The 15711-nt window shown below is 39.8% G+C and overlaps 1 protein-coding gene and 1 long non-coding RNA gene across 2 annotated transcripts in view; both read left to right on the forward strand.

The window, feature by feature from the left end:
- Positions 1 to 2071, forward strand: part of LOC142127201 (voltage-gated potassium channel regulatory subunit KCNG2-like) — a 122019-nt gene extending 119948 nt beyond the window's left edge. Inside the window, exon 2 of the mRNA XM_075194328.1 lies at positions 975 to 2071. Within this exon, the coding sequence (XP_075050429.1) occupies positions 975 to 1682 (708 nt within the window). The 3' untranslated portion in view covers positions 1683 to 2071. The remainder of the gene's footprint in view (positions 1 to 974) is intronic.
- A 4972-nt stretch (positions 2072 to 7043) lies between these two features.
- Positions 7044 to 13003, forward strand: LOC142127176 (uncharacterized). Its single transcript, XR_012685333.1, has 3 exons — positions 7044 to 7152; positions 9291 to 9342; positions 12944 to 13003. It is a non-coding gene; the product is annotated as an uncharacterized LOC142127176 (long non-coding RNA).
- Positions 13004 to 15711: the final 2708 nt, after the last annotated feature.

Here is a 15711-nt window from a genome sequence, read left to right on the forward strand (position 1 = left end):
CTGATGTCTTAAGCTCAGTTGCTGTCTAGACCCTGGAATGTTGGGGTCCTGTTTTGAAAAAGGGATATGTACATTAAATATGGAAAGCCTAGCAATGAGGGCACACTCTAGCCCCCTTTCCCAACCAATCACAATGTTAAATCAATAGCTCTCACATTTAAAGGGTGCATGTGAGTGTGAAAAGAACTAGGCCACTCCCCTACAGCAAGAAACTTGCTTTGTTGCGTACACCTTCGACAGAAGTGTACACTGCCTGCTCAAAGAAGTGTGACATATCTCCACGTAGTATATATTTATAAATATATATAAAATGTAGTATTCATATAAAAATATATAAAAAAATTACTATTATACAGTGATGTTAATTATTGGCCTATTTAGCTTTGCCCACACATTTCTCATGACACATGATTGCAAGTGGATATGTTACTATCAGTGCACTGATATATGTTTTTGTATAATGTTTTAATTTGAGCTTTGTTTATTAAATGTGAGTTTTATTGACTACGTGGATTCAGTCATTACAGGTGTTGCTTGTTATCTCAGCACTGAATACAGTTTTTATTTAGTTGCTTTTCAGAACTCATAGGTTCTTCTCAGCTGCGAGGTAACAGACACATACCAAGTTATTATTCAGATTTCAGTGTTACAGCGCCGAGAATTTATCTCTTTTTCAGCTCCTCTGCTTTACCAGCAGCATAACACTTACCTCTCAGTGGCGGCCTAGGTGATCACATTATGGCCCCTCCCCCTAGTGAAAGGAGGCGGGGCCATCTGACAGTGGGGCCTACCGGGTATTTCCCCGGGACCCCACCAGACCAACCCGACTCTTTGTAAATATATGTGGAGTTTAAAAGTGAATTTATTAAATGTGACAAAATGCTGATTTTGGGCTCTTATGTCATAATAATGTCAGTATTTCTTTGTGACAGGTTGGTCCTCAATGCATTAACTTTCTTCTTTCCATTTTTTAGGGAGAATGTTCCCAGAAATGCTACAATATGTTTGTATTAGAGACTGTTTGTGTAGCATGGTTTTCCTTGGAGTTCATCCTGCGATTTATCCAAGCTGAGAGCAAGTGTGTATTCTTAAGAACGCCACTCAACATAATTGACATGATGGCCATCTTGCCTTACTACATCACTCTAATAGTCGATTCACTTTCAACAGAAAAAACTGGAGGAACAGGAAATAATTACTTGGAGAAAGTGGGCCTGGTCCTTCGTGTCCTCCGGGCTTTGCGCATCCTATATGTCATGAGGCTAGCAAGACATTCTCTAGGACTCCAGACACTGGGTCTCACAGTAAGAAGGTGCACTAGAGAGTTTGGACTTCTCCTGCTTTTTCTGTGTGTTGCCATGGCCCTGTTTTCTCCTCTGGTGTATCTGGCAGAAAATGAACTTGGTGCCAAGCAGGAATTTACAAGTATCCCAGGGAGTTACTGGTGGGCAGTGATCTCCATGACAACAGTCGGCTATGGTGACATGGTTCCTCGAAGCATTCCAGGACAAGTGGTGGCACTAAGCAGTATACTGAGTGGAATTTTACTGATGGCGTTTCCTGTCACTTCCATATTTCACACATTTTCACGCTCTTATACTGAGCTGAAGGAGCAACAACAAAGAGCCAGCAGGCAGCTACATAGACTAGAAGATAGAGAACAGTGCACTGATGTTGACTAGGACAGTTCTTCATACAGTTTAGTATCTGATGGGCCTTGAGCTTTACAAGTAGTATCAGTCAGTGAAGTGAGCTATGATTTCCTACTAGTTTGGTGGTAATAACACTGTACAACAATTTTTATCACAATATAACAATTAAACATCTGTCCAATTTAGGTTTTGAATTTTATATCACTTAAAAGGGTATGAAATTTCCTCATGTTAATTAAACCATCACACTTGATTATATGCTGGTGAAATACAACAGATCAGTTTATTTTTATTATTTTCAGAATGTAGAACAAGGTTTTCATGACTCAAGGACAGTGTTGAGAACATTTTGGCCAAATTATAGAAACTGGACTGACTTTGCTGTAATCTTTTGTGTACTTTTAAAATGTAATTATTTAAAAATGTTTTTTTGTTTTTTTTCATTTCTTATGTAAAAACTGTTTTTGAAAAAAGCTTTAATGGGAATTAAACATGTATGTATTGAGATAAATATATTTGTATGTGAGAATTCTGTAAATTAGTTTATATTTTCACATGCTAATATTATTTATTTACTAAAGAAAATTCAGTTTCGAGATTACGTAAAATTAATAAAAGGTTTATTCTCCTTTCTCCAACTTTTTTCTGTTTTAAATAAAAAGTTGCTGTACAATTTTATGAACATGCTGAATGCCTAATTCTGCAGGAGAGAAAAAGAGATTTGGAAATAGAGCTATTTGCATAGCTTTCATATTTTATGTGCTTTGTGTTTAAAAATGGCGTTGACCAGTAAACTGCCTTCCATAATTTTCTGATTTGTTGGTAAAGCAGAAGTACAGAGTATCCAAGCTACATGTGTTAACATGGAATACTAACAAACACACAAACCACTGCCACCAATGAAATGACAATTATGGCACTCTGTGTAACCATGTCAAAAAGAGGCATATTTAAGCTAGTGAATCTATGGGATAACGCTCCTCCAGCATTAACAAATGTGATGTTCTGTGAGCTTATAAAATAAGGCAGTGAGCAGTGGCGGAACTATCATTGGTGCAGCAGGACCAGTGCATCGGGGTCCATGTAGATAATAGGGCACACTGAATGGGTAACTAGCGAGCTGTGGGCCAAGTTCCCTCCTCCCCGCTTCCCTGCACCGGGGACCACAGCTCACTAATTCCACCTCTGGCCTTAAGCATAAAAAAATGATTGGAAGTTACCATTTTCAGTAATTCATTGACTTCAGGGACATTTGAGGACTGCAAATCTTTTCCTTTATAACTCTTTGTAAATTGGTCTTTCAGAGGAAGTCATATGCTACAAAATAATGACGCTCCACATATGACAAGGTGAAACTTTTGGGGGAAAAACATTTCTTTACAGCACTTGAATGAAAATGGTGTCACCAGCAAAGGACTTAAGTGTTGATTTGAGGTTTCAATACTTTTTTCATACAGTGGAGGAGTTCAGTTTATAGAGTTAGAAGCTATGCCCAGGCCAAGGTTAGTTATAGAACAAATGGAGCCCAAGATGGAAAAGGACCTTTGGCACCTCCCCCATCTGCAAATCGGCATCTATCACAAAACAGTGCTTTCAGCATTCCAGCTATTACGTTTATTTTGCACTGTACTTCTCAGTAGGAATGATAGTTCCAGCGATCTAATGTCACATGAACATATGATAAAAATACATAATGACTCTTCCATGACAAATAGCTATTCCAAAGTAAATAATAAAAACAAAAAGTACCCACACTAAAGATATTCCTACAACTTTCCTCATTAGTGAGTCTGATAGTAATCAATTTATAGTAATATTAGTTATCACGCGTGTTGATAGGGGTGCTATTAACTATAAATACAGCTGATTATTGGCACAGTTGGTTGACAACATTACTTACATTTATGATGATACTTTTCGATATGTAGCTAAGGAAATGCAAGTATAGAAAACAGTTGGTACAACATAGGATGGTGCTAATTTATTTAACTTCAGTAAGTGGTGGATTTTGCGTTATTCTTGAAACAAAATTTGGTGCAAAGTGTTGCAACTATATAATAATGAGATAGACAACCTAGCAGAAGTAATTGATAGAATAATGGATGAAATTGCCCAGTTAAAGAGAAATTTTGCCAGGGATCACAACACAACTGCTGCCAAGATCTGCTAACCTGGTTTTCAGGGTTAGGAGAGTGGGCAAAAAATATATATTTTGCCTTCGGCAGAGTACTTCTTCTGGTATTAGCTTTCCTGGTTATTATATATTTGGTAGTCAAATGTATACCATTGATGGCGAAATGTTGTAAATCCATAGGAAACCAGGTGGACCAGAAAAGCACTGAAATGATGCATGATGATGTTCAGCTTGAAATGTATTCTGTAAAGAGAGTAATGGGAAGAGTACCGGGTTTTGAAGTAGATTGTGTTAATACCAGGGAATCATTATTTTATGATCCCACCTTACAAGTTATATAATTATGCTTTTATTTCCTTCGAGTGACTTATCCTGGAGATCAGAAGAAAGAAAGCGCATTATCGAGTGTATTATGGACAAGCCTATGCCAATACAGGATGTCTCCCCACTTCACAACTATTTACAGAAGAGCAGCGTGAAGATCATTATCCATTTTTGTTTACATGCTTAGCTTAAATAAAAAAAATTGTAGCTAGACTGGACTTTCTAATAGGGGCAGCAAAAGGTTTTCCTCTCCCAGTGAAAATTTTCAAATTTCAAAACTTACAAATCTAAATTTTAATAATCGGGATAGGTTTTTAACCCAGTATCCCGCGATCAGGATGTAATTTATTTTCTCTCTTTATTATTTCATCCTCATTACCATCAAAGAAAATGACATTGAATGTCACATTTTCATTAAATTGGAAATGTAAATTATTTGAACCAATATTTTGATGCACATTTCTGTTTTTAATAATTTTGTGATAATTGTAATTTTTATCAGAGGGCGGACTGTTAAAGTGTAGTAAAAGTCTAGCCCTATTCAATGCTTGGTAAAATATGATTGTTAAGCTATTGCTTCAGAAAGTATATGCCACAAGATATAGGGACTGAAGGACACTTACTGATATTTGCGCTGCCAAGCTTGGTTGCGCAGAGTCTAAACACACTCCCGGTCTTCGCCAGGGACTCCCGCAAGGGAGTTTGGAGTTTTCTGCAAGGGACATGCAGGTCGCGGCCCTCCAAGATAGCTATCAGCGAAATGGATGGTGAACTGATATGCAGATGTGGTAGTGCAGGCAGAGGTCAAACCATGGTACCAAAAGAGTAAGCAAATTAGAGTCAGCAAGCCAAAGGTCAGATACAGCGGGAGCAGTTAGGCCAAACGGAGATCCAGGAGCAGAACCAGAGGAAGCCAGGTAGGTACACAGGAGGTCAGCCAGAGAGCAGGAGAACAGGCAGGAACAGTGGAGCATAGGAAGACCTTTATACTCTGGCACCCTAGTGGCTCCAGAGCCTCCCTAAATAGACAGAGGAATCCTCCTATTGTTGGACAGTGGATTCAGCGATCAGAACAGCTGACCGCCGTCAGAAACCGAGAGCAGTGACCGTCCCTGACTGCCAGGGTGAGAGCGTGGTCGGCGCCTGACAGTATATGAATAAATTACTTACTAATGTAACTGATATGAACAGTTAGGTGCTCCTAACACCCCTTCATTGTACTCTTTTGTACCAATCTGGCTTCATTTGGAATGCACTGTGTGTAGTGGCCGGTAATTGAATCAGACCCGTTAGCAATATTAGATAAACAATGCCATGCCATGTATGTATCTGTTCTCATGTTACTTGTAAACAGATACAGCCTTCCACTTAGGCAATACTAATGCAAACTGACTATCTCTGATATCAGGTCCCTGTAGTGTCTGAGTCTTTGAAAGTAAGGACTTTCGATGTCGTGTCTGCTCTATTTTTATTTTTCAGAACTCTCAGTGTCAAGCAAGCCACAATTGTTAAAATAAAATCGAAACTCTAGACTAAGTGGCTCAGTGTTTTTGTTATGTGCAGAAACTCAGTGCATTCAAAATGGTAATAGGTGGCAGAAATCTTTTGATCCTAAAGTATTAAAAACTGTACCTGGGAATGGACAGTAGGTATTCTTGTGAAAGCCTCAACACTGACAGTCAGCTGTGCGCTGCTTGCGATTCCTTTGGTGGTGATTGTATCTTTGCTATTATATTTCATATTTCTTGTTTAGCTTACTTAAATCTCTATCAACCTTATTTGACCGTCTGGACATTTGAATTATTTTACCATTATTAATGTTTACTTTATTAAAGCCAACTTTTTAAAATGATAGAGTTTGCTCACGTCACCCTTCCCACCCCCATATGAAATAAAGCTATTGTGAGAGATATACATTTTATGAACTTCTTAAAGTAATGCATTTTGTATAATTACTGCAGAAAGAAGAATAGTCTGCAGCTTGCAGAATATTCTCCATGAACTTTGCCTCACATTCATTTCTTTTTCGCCAACATGTCTCTTCTCAAGAATGTGCACATCCAGCAGCTTCGGAACCAGGAGCCCACGACCCCCACTTGAGGCCTACGTGACTGAGATAAAGACATCTGCTTTACATCATACCCACAAACTGCTGACATGGACAAGTTGCCTTGAGAAACCTTGCATTCCTTATCTCTCTTATTCTGTGAAACTATGTATAAATAAAGCTACTCTGACTTAGGGCTGGTCAGAACCAGATACATTTTCAGCCCAACATCTGAACTTTGTCTGTCTCTCTATCGATCGATACCCACAAGGTATAGCAGCCGGAGTTCAGGAGAAAGGACCCGTTTAGGTCATCTCTGACAGTTTCAGTGGGGGCTCGTCCGGGATCTCCAATACATCAGACCTCCCGACAACGGGGTTCTCCCTTTCCAGACAGACAGACGTTAATCCAGCGCTGGTGAGCAAAAAGCTTTATTTTTGCTCTTAGAGCTGTCTCTGTGGAGGGGGAATTATCCCAGCTCGAGGGTACTGCAGTCTGATTGACGGAGATCCCTGAACTCTGGCAACAGATACTATTAAGAGTATAAAGGTACTTGTGTGTAATCTGTCTTGTATTGTTACATGTATTGATATATTGTCTTCTCTATGCCATACACCTGATACATATATGCACATGAATAACACCACAGAACTCAGTCAGATCACACAGTTGACCCTGCAAATAATCTTGATTGTATACTTGATTGTGTTTTTTTGTTGGATTTTAGTAAAAGTAGTCAGGAACATTCAGAAAGGCAGACCAGCTGCAAACTTGTTGTAAAGCAAGACAGGAACAAATAAAAGTTTTCTCATTCAAAATATATTGGACCATAAGGTAATCCCAGTGTGTGGCACCTGGAACCTGTACTCTGTTATTCATTCTCTACAGAAGGGCAGCACTTCTGTAATCTGATGGTGAAATGTGGGTACATCTATCCATTGCAGGAGCCCACTAACCTCATTTTGAAGCCGGACAACAGCCTGTACAGGTTCCAGGTGTGGGGATTATGCTGGGTTGTAATGATGGGGCAGGTTCCTGCTGTGGGGGTTAATGCTGTTGGGTACGGATGGAGCCAGGTGGCAGGTTACTGCTGGCGTATAAAGGTGGGCGTGCAGGTCCAGGGTGTTAGGGGATACCACTCTGGTATAAACATAGGGGTGCGTGTCCTAGGTGTTGTGGGATACCACTCTGGTATAAACATGGGGGTGCGTGTCCTAGGTGTTAGGGGATACCACTCTGGTATAAACATAGGGGTGCGGGTCCTAGGTGTTAGGGATACCACTCTGGTATAAACATGGGGGTGCGGGTCCTAGGTGTTGTGGGATACCACTGTGATATAAACATAGGGGTGCGTGTCCTAGGTGTTGTGGGATACCACTCTGGTATAAACATAGGGGTGCGGGTCCTAGGTGTTAGGGATACCACTCTGGTATAAACATGGGGGTGCGTGTCCTAGGTGTTGTGGGATACCACTCTGGTATAAACATAGGGGTGCGGGTCCTAGGTGTTAGGGATACCACTCTGGTATAAACATGGGGGTGCGTGTCCTAGGTGTTGTGGGATACCACTCTGGTATAAACATAGGGGTGCGTGTCCTAGGTGTTAGGGATACCACTCTGGTATAAACATGAGGGTGCGTGTCCTAGGTGTTGTGGGATACCACTGTGGTATAAACATAGGGGTGCGTGTCCTAGGTGTTGTGGGATACCACTCTGGTATAAACATAGGGGTGCGTGTCCTAGGTGTTGTGGGATACCACTGTGGTATAAAGGTGGGGGTGCAGGTCCAAGGTGTTAGGGATACCACTCTGGTATAAACATGGGGGTGCGTGTCCAAGGTGTTAGGGATACCACTCTGGTATAAACATAGGGGTGCGTGTCCTAGGTGTTGTGGGATACCACTGTGGTATAAACATGGGGGTGCGTGTCCTAGGTGTTGTGGGATACCACTCTGGTATAAACATGGGGGTGCGTGTCCTAGGTGTTGTAGGATACCACTCTGGTATAAACATGGGGGTGCGTGTCCTAGGTGTTGTGGGATACCACTCTGGTATAAACATGGGGGTGCGTGTCCTAGGTGTTGTGGGATACCACTGTGGTATAAACATGGGGGTGCGTGTCCTAGGTGTTGTGGGATACCACTGTGATATAAACATGGGGGTGCGTGTCCTAGGTGTTGTGGGATACCACTGTGGTATAAACATAGGGGTGCGTGTCCTAGGTGTTAGGGATACCACTCTGGTATAAACATGGGGGTGCGTGTCCTAGGTGTTGTGGGATACCACTCTGGTATAAACATGGGGGTGCGTGTCCTAGGTGTTGTGGGATACCACTGTGGTATAAACATAGGGGTGCATGTCCTAGGTGTTAGGGATACCACTCTGGTATAAACATGGGGGTGCGTGTCCTAGGTGTTGTGGGATACCACTCTGGTATAAACATGGGGGTGCGTGTCCTAGGTGTTGTGGGATACCACTCTGGTATAAACATGGGGGTGCGTGTCCTAGGTGTTGTAGGATACCACTGTGGTATAAACATAGGGGTGCGTGTCCTAGGTGTTAGGGATACCACTCTGGTATAAACATGGGGGTGCGTGTCCTAGGTGTTGTGGGATACCACTGTGATATAAACATGGGGGTGCGGGTCCTAGGTGTTAGGAGATACCACTGTGGTATAAACAGGGGGGATACGGGTTCTAGTTGTTGGGGGGGGGTACTGCTGTGATGTAATGAGGGGGTGAAGGTTCCATGTGTTGGTAATACTATTTACGTGTAATGATGGACAAATGTTCCAGGTGTCAGGGTACAGATTGGGTATAAAGATTGGGGTGCAGGTTCCAAGTGTGGGGAACACTACTGGGGTGTATTGATAGAGTGCAGATTATTTTATAAGAAAGCTGCAGTCAGGTACAACTAGAGATGCTGTTGCCCCAGGGCACAATTACCTTCATTATTATTTCACATATAGCGGCACATAGTCCCATATTGTTTGTATAGCTACTATAATTGTAATATATCACACAGTCTATGCCAGTAATAATAATGCAGAATTCAACATTGAGTAATGGGAATTATTAGAGATGATACTTCCTTCATATTTAAAAATAAAGTTGTTTTTTTCCCCCATTCTTTTAGACGCCATATTTTTGGCCAACACAACAGTGGCCTGCGGAGGACACAGATTATGGTGAGTATTAATCCTATGTTCTGTGCTGGGTGGGAGAAGACAGCTACTATATCAAGTGATAGAAGTGGGAGAGATTTTCTATTTACAAGTGAGGCCAAATACCGTGGAGGGTTGTGGAGAGAATCTTTGTTTATTACAACAATATGTGACATTTATTGCGTCTCAGTGGACCATACCAGCAGAGGATTCCCATGATTACTATGCAAGACATTGCTGCTTCTTCTGTGTTTGTTCCATGCGACACCAATAACTGCTCATTTTACCTTCTGGCCAAATAGCCGAGGTTTATATTGTTAACTGCCGCTACAATACATGTACCATCAAATTAATTGCAAGCTCTTCAGGTTACTAAGTAGCACATATGAAACCTGCACTGCAATCCTAACATGCAAAGTTTCTGTTCCTATTAATAAACATTCCCTGATGCAATAGGGTGACATATATGATATTGAAATATTGTTAGGTACTTTTGTGCAGAGAACATACCTAGTGGTAAGTGAGGGTGGCTTTATGAGGGGAGGGGGAGTGTAAATGAGGGATACCTGTGCTTATATCTTCCCACTGTTGTATTTGTCTATTACCTTACCTTTATTACTATATCTCCCTTATGCCGGTGGCATCATATGCAAATGAGATGTCAGAGACAGAGTTAGCAAACATTCTAGCAGTGTGAAAACAGATGGCTTTTTATGCTGTATGTGAATGAGAGGGAGCAGACAGATTCAGTAGACATATACAATAAAAGGGAAAAAGGAGCGCTTGGTAAAACATTTGGGGGTATATTTACTAAACTGCGGGTTTGAAAAAGATGCTGCCTATAGCAACCAATCAGATTCTTGCTGTCATTTTGTAGAGTGCAGTAAATAAATGACAGCTAGAATCTGATTGGTTGCTATAGGCAACATCTCAACTTTTTCAAACCCGCAGTTTAGTAAATCTAGCCCTTAATTGTTATTTATTGAAAAAGTAAACACATTAAAAAATACGTAGTGAATATGGCCATATATACCCTCGGGTCAATTAGAATATAAAACAGTAATGAAAAAAACAAATAGCAAGTATTTCCCTAAAGGAGAATTTAGAGCTTAGATTTAGCGCTAAGCAGATAACAAAGATTAAACATAGATATTTCTGATAGTGAATAAAATAAAAAATGTGTCAACATATAAAATGTTGCAGGATAATAAATTGTATCAATCTGCGGAAACTCCAACACGTAGAGAGGGGAGAGAATGGTAAATATCCCCCTCGTAGTGAATCCGATGTAATGTTGCCAGTCTCCAATAGATTATTAAGCACAGCTACGTGTGCAGCAAAAGGCTGTATGGTGTTCAGCACAACTTCCTATACGGATATTACTGAATAGTTCCTGGTGCAAATAACCAAATATATGTTCCAGTGCTGTAAAGTCCCTTACAGAAGAGTCCAGCCTTGTCTTAATGTCCTGCCTGTGGAGTCGACAAATATAGGGAACTGATTGGATATGTGTCCGGTCCGTAGGCCACAGTACTGTGAGCGCTAGTATAGAATGTTAACCCCGGGGTTCACAGATGCCAAATGAATTAGAGCATAAGCTCATATGGAACAGCTTGACGCGTTTCACGGCACAAGTGCCATTTCCTAAGAAGCAGATTCCAAGTCCAAACTAGAGTTGGTATAAGGCCGATATCGGATCATCCAATTAGCCCATTCATTCTCAAGCGGTCATGTGACCTTCAGAGCCTGCAGGTTTAATCATTAGACTTATTTATGGAAATCCTGCATCTTTATAAATAATGGTCTCTGTTCGGTATCCATAATCCCGTATAATATAGGCAACAAGCCATTATAAAAATGAATAATCAAGTAATCAGCAAATATAAACATGTTATGCAATAAAACATATAATATTACTTCTAAAAGTTTTCAAAAGTTTTCAATAACCATCATTGGAAAATATTGACTCAAAATCCCTGTAGCTATCAATAAAATAATACTAATCATTATAAACCATGTAAATAATAATGTATACCGACAGAAAACACTTAGGCTAAAGTCTAATTCAACAAATATAAAATATTTTAAATATACATTGGGCTCTGCAAACTTGGGAGTCTAATAAGGTCTCCTATACTAATAAAGACCCAATGGAGCCCTGCTTAGCTTCCCGAATCAGACTGTTTAATATCAGTGTAGCTAAACACAGATGTAATAAAAGCATATTCAAAAACATAACATAAATATCACTTCTGCTGATAACTTGTAACCAACAGAGATCATAGATAAGATCATGTAATCTAACGTCTTATTAAATAACAGCCTAAATAAGTTAAATAGAATTCAATATGGCTCAGGTTCTCCAATCTTGGGATATTAATAAGGCCTCACACCCTAATGTTAACCCAATAGGGCCCTACTTAATTTCCAAAATCAGACTGTTTATTCAAATCATATTCAATGCTCTACAATGATCCCATAAATATGTAATGATTTAATATTCTACTATATGTAAACAAACAATAAAATAGTACTCAGATACAAAAAAAATCAATATAAACATACTAATATGTAGGCAAAGTATCCTAAACCAGTATAAAAGTTTAGACATATACAAAAATATATGATAACGATTCTCATGAACATGGTTCAAGGAATATAGTTGAAAAATTATCTAGAAGTTATTAAGTTTTATGCAATCATTTAAACCACATGGTGATAAGGGGCCTGATTCATTAAGGATCTTAAATTAGGAAGTTTCTTATTTCAGTCTCCTGGACAAAACCATGTTACAATGCAAGGGGTGCAAATTAGTTTTGTGTTTTGCACATAAGTTAAATACTGACTGTTTTTTCATGTAGCACACAAATATCAACTTTAAATTTCAGTGTACAAATAAGCTATCAAGTATTTGTGTGCTACATGAAAAAACAGGCAGTATGTAACTTGTGTGCAAAACAGAACACTCATTTGCACCCCTTGCATTGTAACATGGTTTTGTCCAGGAGATTGAAATAAGAATCCTCTTCATTTAAGATCCTTAATGAATCAGGCCTAAGGTATTTAACCTAAAAATCCAATAGGCTTCTCTGCTACATAATAGATTAAATCTATCACGTCCTCTATTTGTAATATCAATTTGTTCAATAGCTCTGACTAATAAGCCTGTTAGATTAGTACCTTGACATAAATTCACATGTGCTGATAGAGTATGAGTTCTTACATTCTTTAATATATTCCGGCAGTGTTTTAAGAAACGCACCCCTAGGGACCTCATAGTGCGGCCAACATATTGCATTCCGCACTTGCAATTAAACATATACATCACATATGTTGATTGACAGTCTAAAGTCTTCTCAATCTGAAAACTTTCACCTGATATAAAGGATTTCAATTTTGTAGTTTTGTGGTCTGCATATCTACATGAAATACATCTTCATTTACCGCATCTAAAATAACCCTACTCAGCCATCTCTCAGCATGAGGAACCAGGTTCAGTAGACATTCTAGTGTGGGTTGGCGTCAAGATAAGAGCAGCACATTATCCTGATTGTTATCATATTACAGTAGTTGTTGTTTTGTTCTTTTCATTCACTGAAATGAATTTGATTAACTTTCATTCCAGCAATTTACCTTGCAAAGAAAAATATCCGTAAAAAGGGCATTCTGGAAGAGTATGAAAAGGTGAGAGGGCTGCATGACATTTTCAAACTCAGGCGTCTATTTAACATTGGTGGGTAGTGGGCGGCAGTAAGTATCACTTTGTATTACTGCATACCGTAGAGATCCAAAATGTACTGCTGCTTGTATTCACCATGTGCGGGGGCGAAACCAGGGGCAGGTTGGGCTGGAGGGCAGTGGGCATCTGCCCCCCCAGGCCGTTCCCATAGTGGGCTTCCTTGAGCTGGATCACTGGGCCACCATTTTATTTCCTTTAAAATGTTCCTATTAGGCTGCTGAGTCGAGACTTGTCCCCCGGGCTAAAATTCACCAGCCCTCCCCTGGGCGAAGCCCCCCTCCTAAGCGATACAAAAACTCCTCCACCAGCAGCCTAAAGCTGCCGGCGAAAGGTGGAAGTGACCCCTGTGTGGCTATTGCACATTTACGACTAAGGTTGCGCATGCGCATGGTGCGCGTAGGGACCCAGGCGATGGATGCACAGTGTCTTCTCTGGCGGCGATGGAGACCTCCATTGAAAAGCCATCTTGAGATGGGTTTTTAAGGCTTGCAGTTAAAACTGGGCAGATCGCAGTCCCCATAGAGGTCTTGACCAACATAATATAGGTTAAGGCAGGAGTATTCCCTGATTTTTCCTGCTTTAACCCTTAATAAAGTGAAAGAAACGATGCAACAGCCATTCTCCAGAGCAAACAACTGCATTCTTTGGATTTTTGGCACTTCACAGCTTAATAAATAGACCTCTCTGTATTTTTATTGTATGCTTGTGTTATATTCCCCTCTATACTTGGCAATAATATTTTTTTGTACAAATGGAAATGTAAAATATACAAAGCACAAAAGATGTTAAAGTGACCCAAAGTGCAGTATAATGTTTCATTAGGCAGAAATATATTTTTTTACTGTTATTTTAAAGTGCATCTTTTTTCCTAGCTGCAGTGGAGGTAGCTATTTTGTGGGCTGAATCAATATTCTTGACGATGCAGCCAATCATTTTACTAGGAATAGTCACAAAGTGCCTTTATGGTGGTGGTGATGGAGGGGGGGGGGTTACTCATGGTAACAAATAGTTTTGACTTTGTGCATGAAGTTTAGGATTCCAAATTGACAAATGTTGGTCTTTTGCGAATAATGGTGAATAATGGTGGATGCAAGAAGATGCAGTCACTTAATTCTGACTTATTAATAACTGTAAAGCTTCCTTTACAGGGCTTGTGCATTTTCCTCTCTACTGTAGTTGCTGTATTGCCAGCCCGCCCCTGTATGTACCACCAGGGGTAAGAGGAGTGTCATTGATTGTGCTCATCATATGTTCACAGGAATAAAGATCTGGTTACTACAATCACTGTGTCCTCTTTTTACTAAGCAGTCAACTGCTAAATTCTCAACAGTCTAATGCACTATAAGAACAAACTAGCTACATATATTTGTGGTACACATGTTGCAGTGTAAAAGATGGAGCAGTGGGTAAGATGTAAAAAGACCACAGATATTCAGATGTCCTACTAACACCCATTTGACTTTTCTGACAATAGTTAATTCAATCTAGTTTTGTACTTTATGTAAGAGCAAGTCTGCCCTGTGATCAAGCAATGTTAAATTTATATATAAGCCGTGACTTTTAAATATGGGTCCTCTCGAACTTAAGATTCAGCTTCGTAGCCGCACCAATAGCCATGTAATATACTGCAGGTTAACTAATCCCTTAATATATTAATAATTGGTTGTGATTTATTCTTACCACAACTTCCTAATCACATCCCTCTTATAAACTAGGGATGTGCACCGGCGACTTTTGAGGTCTCGTGTTTTGTGTTTTGGATCCGGATTTTCGTTATTTTTGGGGTTCGGATTTGTCTCGCAAAACACTTGACGAAAGGTCTCGGTTCGGATTTAAGGTTTTGGATTCGGATTTTTTTTGAAAAAAACATAAAAAGTTTAAAAATCAAGTTTTTGGGCTTATTTTCACTCCTAGGCTATTATTAACCTCAATAACATTCAATAACAAGCATTTCCACTAATTTACAGTGTATTCTGAACACCTCACAATATAGTTATTAGTCCAAAACGTTGCAACGAGGTATCTTTCTGGACTGCGTAGAGGAGTGGGTCACCACAATATATATAATAAGAAAACCATCAACTTGTATGATTCGCACCAATAAATGTACCTGGACTGCGTAGAGGAGTGGGTCACCACAATATATATTAAAAACCCTGAACTTGTATGATTCGCACCAATAAATGTACCTGGACTGCGTAGAGGAGTGGGTCACCACAATATATATTAAAAACCCTGAACTTTTATGATTCGCACCAATAAATGTACCTGGACTGCGTAGAGGAGTGGGGTTTTGGCAAAACAAATCAGAACCCAAAACCTCAAGCTAATCAGAACCCAAAACACTAAAAGTGGGCGGTGCACACCCCTATGTTGTACCATGGCGTCCTGTTCCACGTCACTTGGTTCCTCTGCGGCTACAGCTAACTTAATGAAAAAAAAAAAAACATCATAACCATGTATGCTTTATTGTCCATAACATCCCACTTTTTGCATCATATCAGTAGACTTCCTAACATGCATTAGTAATTTCACATTAGTAATGTGCATTATTTGGATCATGGGTGTATATGTGGGAGCAGTTAGAAAAAATATTACAACAAATGATTTGACAATATACATAAAGTACAAATTGTATGTCTTTGGCTTGATGG

The sequence above is a fragment of the Mixophyes fleayi genome, unplaced genomic scaffold (genome assembly GCF_038048845.1).
Source record: "Mixophyes fleayi isolate aMixFle1 unplaced genomic scaffold, aMixFle1.hap1 Scaffold_29, whole genome shotgun sequence".
NCBI lineage: Eukaryota > Metazoa > Chordata > Amphibia > Anura > Limnodynastidae > Mixophyes > Mixophyes fleayi.